The 12,369-nt window shown below is 44.4% G+C and overlaps 1 protein-coding gene across 1 annotated transcript in view; it reads right to left on the reverse strand.

Annotated features, from left to right (window-relative positions):
- LTN1 (listerin E3 ubiquitin protein ligase 1) overlaps window positions 1–12,369 on the reverse strand; it is a 48,167-nt gene that overhangs the window by 20,994 nt on the left and 14,804 nt on the right. Inside the window, exons 10-18 of the mRNA XM_006105816.3 lie at window positions 11,311–12,120; window positions 10,950–10,991; window positions 6,937–7,126; window positions 6,029–6,268; window positions 4,844–4,997; window positions 3,984–4,128; window positions 3,430–3,616; window positions 1,786–1,945; window positions 889–993 (exon numbers count right to left, since the gene is read on the reverse strand). Of these exons, the coding sequence (XP_006105878.1) occupies window positions 889–993; window positions 1,786–1,945; window positions 3,430–3,616; window positions 3,984–4,128; window positions 4,844–4,997; window positions 6,029–6,268; window positions 6,937–7,126; window positions 10,950–10,991; window positions 11,311–12,120 (2,033 nt within the window). The remainder of the gene's footprint in view (window positions 1–888; window positions 994–1,785; window positions 1,946–3,429; window positions 3,617–3,983; window positions 4,129–4,843; window positions 4,998–6,028; window positions 6,269–6,936; window positions 7,127–10,949; window positions 10,992–11,310; window positions 12,121–12,369) is intronic.

A 12,369-nucleotide genomic window follows, 5' to 3' on the forward strand; every position in this document is an offset into this window, starting at 1 on the left:
CCTTTGAGACTTTGGTAACTGGTGGTCACACATGTGATCTACACAGAACACACGGAAGCAAATGACCACATGTAACCTGGTGGACAGATCGCATCCAGGCCATTTTCTTAGTTGTGAAATTGCACTAAAGTTACGCAAAATGGTGCCAATGGGGGAAACTGAACTATGGAATCTCTTTGTATTAGTTCTTATAATTTGCATGTGAATCTTTAATTATCTCAAAATAATAAATTTGTCATTATATCAAAGTACTAAGTTTTAACAATTTTAAATAAGATTTAAAACACTGACATTCGGTTCACAATTCTGCTGTGCCAGAACATACACATCACCCTTGACTACTTCTCGGAAGTCAGTCAATTCCAAGTCCTTGGAGAGCCTCAGCCGAGTGCTTCCTGGGCGCCCGGCCTCTTTCTCTAGCAGATCGAGCTACACCTCTCGTATCTCCAACCACAGCTTAGCTCTTTGTCTTAGGAACGTACTTACTGCATTTCTAGAATATGCTTCCATAGGGTGACCCCTATGCAGAGAAGATTAAGGAAATTTTCATAGAGCAAATGATGTAATGGAAAAGGATGTAAGAGACGGAAAAAGGAAAGACATCTAACAGAGATTTTTGGGGAAAGAGAACAAGTTTATGAAATGCTACTTGTGTAAAACAAGTATGAAATTCCACAACAGTGTTATAAAGTTAAAATTGCTTATTATAAAAAAGAGTGTTCCAAACCTAAAGCAATTGAAATTGTTTTGTCTTTAATGCTCATTTCCTTTCACTTAATTTCTTCATCCCCTGGACCGTGTTTTCCCGATTCCTCAGACACTACTAGTTGGAGGGAGCCGAGGTGGTCAAACGACACATTACAAAGTAAAACATTTAAGTGAGTCTACCCTTCTTTCCTCCTGTAATGCTGCTTTACGTCATCAGGTGACACACTTCCGGAACGGACCAATTTAGCAATAATAAGAGACCACAGGGTGCCATGTTCCATGGATCTAAAAAAGGAGGAAATAAAACCTATTTAGAAAGTGTACGTAAGACTTTTAAACACTGTTGCAGAATTAAATAAATCCTGGATTTCTGTTACAGAATGAAACCCCCTCACGGGGGCGTCACCTCCACAGGACTCCCTGCACCTGAACAACTGCGTGACTGGAGGGACTGGGAGCTGAGGCTCCTGACAGAACGCCCCAGCCCAGGGCGCCCTCAGCCCCCGCGTCCCCACAGGGACGACCTCACACAGCAGTGCACCGGGGAGAGGGCACATCCCGGGGACGCGGAGGCTGCGGAGGCGAGTGCCGCGGGGCAGTGCGCGCAGTGGGACGGCAGAGGAAGCCCTGTCCAGCCGTCGACCCAGCAATTTCAACCACTAGACCTCTGCCGGCCGCGACCTCTTCGACGACTGGTTTCTACCCGACTCCTCACCCCGGGGGAGGGTTTATGATTCTAACATCAGAGGCAACTGCAAGAACACGCAGCACAGGCACTCGGGATGCCCAGCCGCGGAGAACGGGGCAGAGGCAAGCTGAAGCCACGGCCACAGGCTGTTCCTCCATCACCTGCCCCTTGAACATGTTCATACAATAATAACACCAGCAAAGTTCAAATATCTCCCCATAAATATAAACAGTACCTGGTACCCATAAGTTTTTATCATTAAAAATTCGGATTAATTTAGATCAACCTCTGACTGAAAAATTAGTATGAAGAGGGCTTAATTTTTTAGAAACAAGCCATAAAGTAGTAAAATGGTCATTTAAAAAATGGAACTAGCAAGTGATTTTTACCTGTTAAACAGCAGGTGCAAAAGGCCAGGCGTATTACCAAGTCCACATAAGTTATCGTATGTGATATTCATTTTTTCCAGCATTTCACAGAACCCGGTGAGGAGGGCAGGCGGGCTGTCCAGCTCCTCACACCACTGCAGCGAGTAGAGCAGCTCTGCGGCTGAGAAGGGGTGCAGGTCACAGATGCGCTCTGCCCACCACCTCCCGTCCTGTCACTCCCCGGCCCCATTTCCTAACACTGGTTTATGTCCACTCGTCTCAGAAGATCTGTGAACTGATTCAAATCTGCTCTGAGGTTTTCAAGATGATGAGCACTGAGAACATGTGTTTGATACAACGTACCACTCCTCTCCCAAGTCTTACTTCATCCCATGTGGACCGTTAGAAATGTGACAGAAACCTGCGTTACCAGATAAACAACTAAGGGATCCACGGCCCAAGGGAGACATTCCGGCCAGTGTGTTAAGAACGGGCAGCAGAATGCAGCATGGGGCGGGGCTTCGGCGACTGATGGGGCTGTCTTCCAATGGGCTGTCCACAAAGTTATCAACTAGTTACAACTCTCATTTAGTCACAACTCTCTTTTATAAATCCATGTATGATTTGGATTTTGAAGTCAGAAAGCTAGAGACCTGGCTAAAAATCTAATCCTCTCCTTTTTAAGCTAAGTAATTCTAAGCAAATCAGCCCGGCCGGCATGGCTCAGTGGTTGAGCATCGACCTATGAACCAGGAGGTCAGAGTTCTATTTCTGGTCAGGGCACATGCCCGGGCTGTGGGCTCAACCCTCAGTAGGGGGCATGCAGGAGTCAACCAATCAATGATTCTCTTTCATCATTGATGTTTCTCTCTCTCCCCCCCCCCCCCCCTTCCTTTCTAAAATCAATAAAAATGTATTTTTAAAAATTAGGAAGAAAAGATAAGAAAAGCAGTCACATCTAACTGATAGGATTGATGAGAAGATTGAATACATGATGTTGTCCGTTTGGAATTAGTGACACAGTTAACAAAAATAAGTGATCACAAAAATGATGCTCTACTTTCCAGTTCTGCTCTGAGCACTGTCCCGTGTGCTCATCTCCTTGCCCTTCACGGCACGTGGAGCTGGCCAGTCAGTGCTCTGCTGCCTCCTCAGGCACAGCCTCCGCCCCGCGAGGTCCCGGCTGAGGGCTTGCCCACGAGCCGACACAGGAACTGGAAAGGCCCTCCACTGCCAGCGCATGGACCTCCACGTCTAGGTCCCAGGGACCTGCGATTCCACACCCTGGGAGCCCACTGCCAGGAAAAGGACTTCATCCCGACGGAGAAGAGGACAGTGTCCACACCTCACGTCAGAGTCAGGGCCCTCGTGAGCCACCAGCCTCGCTAGCACATCCTCACGGCGCAGGACGCGGGGTCCGCGGATGCTCTGTCCTGCTGGCTTGACAAGTGTGCTGACACCAAATTCCGCTCAACACCCGACGGGTGAGAGCCACGATTTCACGGTTCCACCCGACTTGAAACTTAACATTCATCACTTAACTGACCTCACATTTCTCATTACTAAGAGTTAATTAGGAGCTGAAGATCTTGATTCTTTAAAGATTTAAGTCGCAGTATAATCTAAAGTATTACAAAATTCGTATTTATGCTCACATATACTTACTTATCTTCTCAAGCTCATTATTTTCTAGGACTATTTCCTTTTTCAGTGCAACTAATATCATTTTGCTCAATAATGCCGAAGTACACAAATGGCTAGGAAGTTCCTTTGTATCTTGTTCTTTAAAATCTGCTTTGAAACACTCATAATTCAAGCTCAGTCGTCCTTCTAAAAGAGGTCTATGCAACCACTGTAAAAACATAAATTATATACAAAGTCATTACATATTCTATTTACCACCAAGTATACAACAACTAAGACAGGGAACAAAAATACAGTTATCAGAATATTCAAACTGTCATTAAAATAACTTCAAAAATGAAGTCATTAGCACCACCACAGAAGCCTAAGCTTTGGTTTCTGCTACAGGAGCCTCTCATATGCATGTTTCTGCAGACCCTACGGACACCATATACGATACAGAGCATTCAGAGGCATAAGAGCAAAGTGAGCTACTCATCTCACTTACTTGCTTTTCTTCGCCAGAAATTAATACATTTAACCTCGCATGAAATCCAAACCTCAGAACGAGAAACGCTCTCCAGCCTCAAACATACCTGCTTGGGCAGAGACTGTCTCATCTTCTCCCACTCCCTGTGGTCCGGCATCACACTCCCAATGTAGACGCCCAGGAGGGAAGGATCTTCACTCTCCAAGAGCTTGTTCAGCAAGTCGTCAACAGCAGACAAGAGTCCCTGGAGGCTGGAAATCACGCAGAGAACTCAGCTGCGCAGTGATGCTGACTGACCTGAGCACCTGGCATGTGGTGAATGCCCACGGCAGGAACAGCTTACCTGAACTCAACGACCAGCAAAGCACATGCAGGCGGCCTGTCCACGCCCCTCCTCCCAACACACACAGGCCACCTGGGGATGCAGCCCCACATCTATGACTTTGAATTGAGTGATACTTGCACCTCCGCATGCAGGGGACCTGCCCTACTTCAGATCCGACCTTTCTGAAACGCAGCTCCCTTGTTCCACAAAAAGAACATGGTGACCAGACAAATATCTGCCTCAATCCCAAGGCCTCTGGGTGCACCTGCTTCGTTTCCACTTTTATAAGTGGGTTTAGGTTGAGCTGTGAAATACACTGCAATGCAAACGCCTTGAAACAGTGGCTGCCAGACCAGCCAGGTCACCAGGCGAGAACCATCAGTGACCAGCCAGGAGAGGCCGTGGTCACACCCGCCCAGAGGACAGCACCAGCACCAGCCAGGAGTGGGTGGGTCTGTCACAACAGTCACTCTTCCATGAGCTTAAACGATGACCCACGTGGAAAATCCTCTCTGGAGTCCTATCGATTTCTTACGTAACAAGTCATTTTTCACAGGCACCCACACTAGTTATGGAGCCTGAGGTCAGGACAGTGATCAAGTAATAAGAGATGCTGTGCAAATGAGCACAGACATGGTCACCTCGTCAGGTCCAGAGACGGAGACTGCGCCTGGGCCTTCAGCCACCGCGCCGACGCGCGCAGGAAGGCACTCTGCTGACCTGGACGGCCGGGGTGCTGGACCAATAAATTCACGCCAGAGAGCCAAGTGTTTTTCAGTTTACAGATAAGGAAGTCTAAAATCAAAATGTCAACAGGAATTTGTAATCCCACTGGAGTAACTATGATCATTACAAAACATCTGAAAGAACTCACTGCAGATCTCAGAATTCTACAGTGCCATTTAGAAAAGAAAACAAAAATTACTACTCAATGTCAAACAAAATGTGTCATAAATATGCAATAATAAAGCTAGCTCATGCCACGTAAGGTAAAAAATGGTACGATTTTTAAAGTTAGCTTTTTTCTGTTCTGAAATTCTTTACAAGAAAAGTGTCCTTTAGGAGATGTGAAAAATAGTATACCTTTTCCAAATAGAGAAGTTAGCACTGAAGAAGGGTTGGAGAGGAGGGCTCCCTATCAATAGTATTTTTAAATATTCCTTTTATAAATAAGTCTAAATTAACACAAGGCAGAATATAGTCCTTAAAAAGACAATCTAAATTTCATTTTGACATACATCAAGATTGAAAGTTTCTATTAACATTGTGGATGGATCATGAGAATTCTCATGTTTTCATATTACGCAGTGTTTCACAAAGTATCATACTTTAAAAAGATATTTGCTTGTAAGAACATGTAATAACTTCAAAATGCAATGGGTATTTAATTTTAAAGTGTGCCTTTAACATTTATGTAAAACGTTTTTTGTACTTGTTCAATAGAAACTTATCTGGCCACTGGGTAAAGCTAGCGATAAAACTACTGGTCCGCAATGTGTTAAGAGAAGGAAAGAGATGTTAATAAATGTGGGAACTGAGGCATGAAGAAATTAAGCAAACTGCCAAAGCTCTGAGTAAAGGGCTAACATTCTAACCAGGGCCCCTTGCAAAAGGACTTCCTTGATATCACGTAAGAACTTTAGACATCGTGTCTCTATACATCTTAACGTGCTTTCAAAGCTGAAAGTGTTTAAGATTTGCAGTCCTTTACTCAAAAGAGTCTGAACTGTCACACACATTACGACTCAGTTAACGAAGCCTGGCACGGACCCTGCGAAGGGCAGGGCCAGAGCTTCCAGCAGGACCTGTGAGCCGTGGGCTGTTACCTGGCAGGCGCCCGTGTGCTCTGCTCTGAGCACACAACTGAAAGAGAGTGAGCAGTAAGTCTTCCGAGGACGGCACCAGCAAGCACCCTGTCGCTGAGCTGAAATAGTCATAGGCCACATCGCAGGTAAAAGACACCGACGAGTCAATATTTTCAGCTTCTGACAATTTCTTTATGTTGGATAAGGTTTCATGAAGTTTAACAATAATTCTTTCAACATATACCTCTCCAATCAAGTAATCTAGAGAAAAATAATCACAATTAAAATATTAGCAGTATAATTTTGAATAACTTCCACTTGAGTCTTTCTATGTATTAAAAAAAAGAATAAGGTACTAGTGTATTAGACAAAAGAAAATCCTATCAGCCAGTCAATCTGTTCTCACATAGAAAAGCCCTCATGTAAAAAAGCAGCTCTAGCCCGGCTGGGTTGCTCAGTGGTTGAGCGTCGACCTATGAGCCAGGAGGTCACGGTTTGATTCCTGGTCAGGGCACATACCCAGGTTGTAGGCTCGATCTCCAGTGTGGGGCGTACAGGAGGCAGCCGATCAATAATTCTCGCTCATTATTAATGTCTCTATATCTCTCCCTCTCCCTTCCTCTCTGAAATCAATAAGAATACACTTTAAAAAAAAGCATCTTTACGTTAAATTTAAAAACAATGCTCTACAAAATTAGAACAAAGAACTTTGCTAAATTCAAAACCCTTTAGAAATAATAAACTAAAGATATTAAGTGTCATCCAAGTCATGCTACAAAGATTAGCAAACATTTAGGGTACTTACAAAATTAAGATATTTTAATGAAGTATGTCTTGTTATTCTCAACCAGTAATATGCAAACTTGGGCGCATGAAACCCAAGTGACAGTATTATTCCTACTGAAAGACAAAAGCGTCGTTTTGCCTACCATTGTTAACATGTTGGGACAACACCAAGCGTAAGAGAGCCCATCGTTCTGAGAAGTAAGGTTCAGGAGTCACTGGAGATCCCAAGTCCTTGTTGCAAAGATGATCTGCCAAGGTCACCAACTTCTCTCCAAGGACGTCTCCTTTCAGCCAAGAAATTACCAAAGCGTGTTTATCTGAACTAGAACATGCCTAAAATCACAATTAGAGCAGTGATTAGAGAGAAGATCAAAACGTTTATCTGCCTAACAGAGCACTGTGCCCGTCCATATGCCTCCCTTTGTCACGTGGCCGGCACCACGCCCCGCCTCCTCCTCCTCCTCCTCCTCCTCGGGTCCAAGGCTGGGTCTCCTGCTCCCACTCGGCCTTGCTCACTGCACTCCACGCGCTCCTCACCCATCTCCCCACCAGGAGTCCCCCGCTTCCCACTCATCACCATCCCGCCTGCCGCGTGAACCCCCATCCTCTCCAGCCCATGCTCATCACTAACTGTCGCAGACTGTCTAGGCACTTACTGGACTGCATTACTATTTACTCTGTTTCATCTGCGTGTGTCTTGTTTCCAATGGGACTGTCAGTTCCTTGAGCAGAGACTGTCTTAAACTTCTTTGACACCTATCGACACTGCAGACATGCTCAACAACAGAGGGCTCAAGTTGGAGGACACTTTTTTTTAAATGCTCTACAGGTATTCAATTTTGTTCATTAATTTTGCTAAATTAAAGAACAATTAATATGTAATAATGGTAAATTACTTCAATATGAGTTATGGGACTTAATATTTCCACAAATTCTTTGAAAAAGTTACCAGGGCCAGATATCTGACAGCATCTGGTTTATTTTCATGGGGTGGGGAAGCAAGGAAAAAAGGTGTAAGTCCACCCCCAAAAGCATGCTGGTCCATGTTCCCAGAACTTCTTTTGCTTTAAGGGCTGAGAAGAAAGGAATTTGCAACTTGGTTCATTTCAAAGCAATCTATGAAGAAAAAAAAAATCCAAGTGTGGATTGGGTAGTGCCTGAAAAACTTTATCCTTTTACTTAAAAAATTGTAGGTAAAGGGGGGACATCTGTGATACTCTCAATAAAGATGAAAAAAAATTGCAGATAACCAGAGCTTTTATTTTAGCCCAAGTTTTACCACTATTCTGGCTTTATGACTTTGGGCAAATCTCTTTTTTTAAATCCTCACCTGAGTATATGTTTTCATTGATGTTTATTTTTTTTTTTTTTTTTTTAAATATATTTTATTGATTTTTTACAGAGAGGAAAGGAGAGAGATAGAGTCAGAAACATCGATGAGAGAGAAACATCGATGAGAGAGAAACACCGATCAGCTGCCTCCTGCACATCTCCCACTGGGGATGCGCCCACAACTCAGGTACATGCCCTTGACCGGAATCGAACCCGGGACCCCTTAGTCCTCAGGCCGACGCTCTATCCACTGAGCCAAACCGGTTTCGGCTTCATTGATGTTTAGAGAGAGAGGAAGGAAAGGGTGGTGGTGGGGAAAGGAGGGGAGGGAGGGAGAGAGAGAGAGAGAGAGAGAGAGAGAGAGAGAGAGAGATCAAGTGTCTCCCATACAGGCCTGGACCAGTGAACGAACTAGCAACTTATGTGTCTTGATGGGAAATCAAACCCGTAACCTTTTGGGATAGGATGACATTCCAACCAACTGAACTACCACCGGACTAGTGCTTTAGACAAAACTCTCTCTCTCTTTTTAACATTTTTTATTGATTTCAGGGAGGACGGAAAAGGGAGGGAGAGATAGATAGAAACATCAATGATGAGAAAGAATCACTGATTGGCTGCCTTCTGCACACCCCCTACTGGGGATCGAGTCCAAAACCCGGGCATGTGCCCTTGACCGGAATTGAACCCAGGACCCTTCAGTCCACAGGTCAATGCTCTATGCACGAAGCCAAACCAGCTAGGGCTGGACAAATCTCTTAAATCAACCTGGACCTATTTCCTTATTTGAAAAACGAAGATTAAACTAGAAAATATCCAAGGTCTCTTTCTAGATACAAAATTCAGGTAGTTTTTAAAGAGGGTGACTTTAGGACTCTGCTCAAAGTATGAGGCTGCATAAAAAACAAGGGAAACTAGAGTTTAGACGGCTACAAAATAGGCTTTCCTAATACAGCTTACCAAATAAACCAATCTATTTTACAGAATCCTCCAGAATCCAGAAAATAATCTTCTGAATAAAATGTGTCTCGGTTAGCAAGATGTGAAGTTCAACGCCTCACTGTTCTAACGCAGCTACAGAGAGAATGAGACCAGCTTTGAGGAGACGGGAAGCGTCTGCTAGCACGTGCGGGAGGCAGGCAAACCCTGCCCAGGAGGACAGCCTTCCAGCACCTGTGCCTGGACTGCAGGCAGGCCCTTTCCCCAGCGGCCTGAGTGCACGCTCTCTCACCGGCGTCTCGGCCGCCCTCACTCTGACCCTAGACCTGTCAAGCAGCTCTCGTCAGGGTGGCTCTCCACGCAGCCCGCCTATGGGGAGAAGGCACTGGGTAAGCTAATGCAGAGATGTGCCAGGTACGTTACATTTCTCACTGAAAAACGGTAACCTTCTGTTTTTCTTTTGTGAAAATAAACTATTGGGGGGAAGGGGAAGTCCCTGAGTTATTGGCAGAGCTTCCGTTTTGCAAGATGAAAAAGCCCTGGAAAATGGCTGCACAATAATGTGAGTACACGTAACACTACTGCACAGCACACTGAGGCACGGTTCAGGTGGTAAGTTTTACTATGTTATAACATAACTTCATTTTGTTTTCAGTTATTTTTTATTGATGAGAGAGAGAGAGAGAGAGAGAGAGAGAGAGAGAGAGAGAAACATCGATTTATTTATACATTCATTGGCTGATTCATGTATGTGCCCTGACCAGGAATCAAACCTGCAACTTTGGTCTATTACAGTGGTTCCCAAACTTATTTGGCCTACCGCCCCCTTTCCAGAAAAAATATTAGCCCCTGGAAATTAATTTTTTTTTAATTTTAATAGCAGTTACTCATCGCCCTCAAATGCACCTGTGGCCATCACCGCCCCCCTGGATCGCTGCAGCGCCTACCAGGGGGCAGTAGCGCCCACTTTGGGAATCACTGGTCTATTAGGAAAGCTCTAACTAACTGAGCTACGTGGTCAGAGCTGTACCATAATTTTAAAAGAGAAAAATGCCCTAGTCGGTTTGGCTCAGTGGATAGAGCATCAGCCTGTGGGCTGAATGGTCCCAGGTTCAATTCCGGTCAAGGGCACATGCCCCCGTTTCGGGCTTGATCCCCAATGGGGGGCATGCAGGAGGCAGCCAATCAATGATTCTCTCTCATCACTGATGTTTCTATCTCTCTCTCCCTCTCTCTTCCTCTCTGAAATTAAAAAAAAAATTTTTTAAAGATAGGAAAACACTTGTAAATTAAAGAGTTATCTGTATAAAACTTAAAAAATAATCTAAAATTGTTTTATAGCTAGTCATAACATTTCTAGGGGTAGAAATGTGTTGTTACATTTGTACCTTCATTAGGAAAGACTACTGAAGCTAGTAATTTTCGAAATTGTTTATGTTCCTTGATTTATTTTCATTATTCTCATCACCAATTTCTTATTTAGTCCAGTGGCCATCAAAGGCTGGAAGCTGGGCCAACAAAATTCCTGATGTGTTCTAGCCAAAGCTAGAGCCTCTCAGTCCATTTATATAGAAGGAAAAGTAACTAGGGCAAGAGTAGAAATTGTAGGCTTTGTTTAAAAAATAAACTTTTAACTCTGCCTTTGTTACCTGCTAAGAAGAACCCCTGGATTTCCCAGAGCCTGTTCATCCATCCCCGATATTCCTAACCAGAAAAACACTACAGAAAGGCCAGCACCAACGTCCTCCCCAGTGATGGGAAGTTACAGTAACGAGGAAGTCCTCTAACAGACACCTGACCACATTCCAGGGTGTGACTGTGACTGTGGTGTTAGTTTTTCTATACCCATAAATACACAGAGAAAAAGGAAATAATCCCTGTATACCTTTTCAATGACCTGAAGAACCGAATTCCATTTCAGATCCACCTGAAAGAAGAAAAAGACTCAGAAACAATCTCTGGGAGGAACACTAAACACACACGTAGAGTAACATGTCATCACCGAAAAAACAAACCTGTTTTAGCTCATCCAACTTTAACGTATGGAGTGAAAGCACTCACCCTTTTACGTCCACGCTCTCATCTGACACCCACCGAAGTCTCACACTCTTCCCAAGTCACAGTCAATAAATGCATTGCTTGTGCTTAGAAACAGCCCCCACATCCCCCGGCAGGACCCACTCTCCTTGTCTGTGGTCACAGTGCGGTGCAAACCACTCCTGTGAAAAGACTGACAGCAGTGATACCTCCGTTAGATCATCCAGGATGTCTTTTCTCTCCTTCTCATCCTCACAGCAACAGAGGGCACTGTACAGAATGTCCACCACGAAGCTGGCCTCCTTCCTAGTGTCTTCGTTCAGCCAACCGACCACTTTCTGGTATAGGAACTGCACTGCTGGGTTTTTCTGTATAAGTTTGGCTATTTCCAGGGGTTTGGATTTGACGATACTCGGCTTTTCATCACCTAGGAGCATCTTAAATACTTGGGTTGAAGAGAAGGAACTGAGCAGAGTGGAAAGAAACCGTAGGTGTTGCTCTGACTTCTGTTCGTTGACATAATTAATACTCATCTCTGCTAGTCTGCAGACTAAGTCTTCCAGCGGTTTCTTCCGCCGCAGAGACAGACAGTCTGAGCCGGAACGGGAGGGAGGAGGCTTAGCCACCAGCTCACAGCCCTCACTGCTCTGCCCTTCAGAGGAGACACGCTCCTCATTCTCTTTGTTACTTTCAGGCATCTCATCAGCAAATCTGACTTTACCCACTTTTTTGTTATTTGACTTCAGTGAGCTGCTCGGCTTCTGAAGGACCTGCAATAGACTCGATACACCTGAGACCGACCTCACATCAGCCTCTGGCTCATCGATCTTCGCGTAACAGATCTCTGAGAGCCTCCCCCAGAAATTCAGCAGCACTTTCTCAAAGTTCTGAGCCGCTTTATCATTTTTCTCCTTATCTGCTTTGGCTTCCCAAGAACTTAAAGTTTCTGCTAAATAGTCAAAGAGTTGCCCATCTTGCAATCTTGGGTCTTTGAGAGCCGTGTCAATCACAGGAATCAACTGAAAAACAAGATGAAACAGGAAAGTTCTGTTTTCAGGAGAAATAAAATTTAAACAAGGTATTTGTAAGACATTATAAATGTTCATATTTAATGAATGAAAAACATGGATTTTCCCCCGAACTCTGAAAAGAGTTAACTTGAACATCATTTTCACATCATAGAAAGAGCATAACCAGTTCACGCTATTCCCCTGCATTACTTCGTTTTTATGATATGATTAGCCAAGATTACTGTCATTAACAGGTAA

Source organism: Myotis lucifugus, unplaced genomic scaffold, assembly GCF_000147115.1.
Source record: "Myotis lucifugus unplaced genomic scaffold, Myoluc2.0 scaffold_727, whole genome shotgun sequence".
NCBI classification, from domain to species: domain Eukaryota; kingdom Metazoa; phylum Chordata; class Mammalia; order Chiroptera; family Vespertilionidae; genus Myotis; species Myotis lucifugus.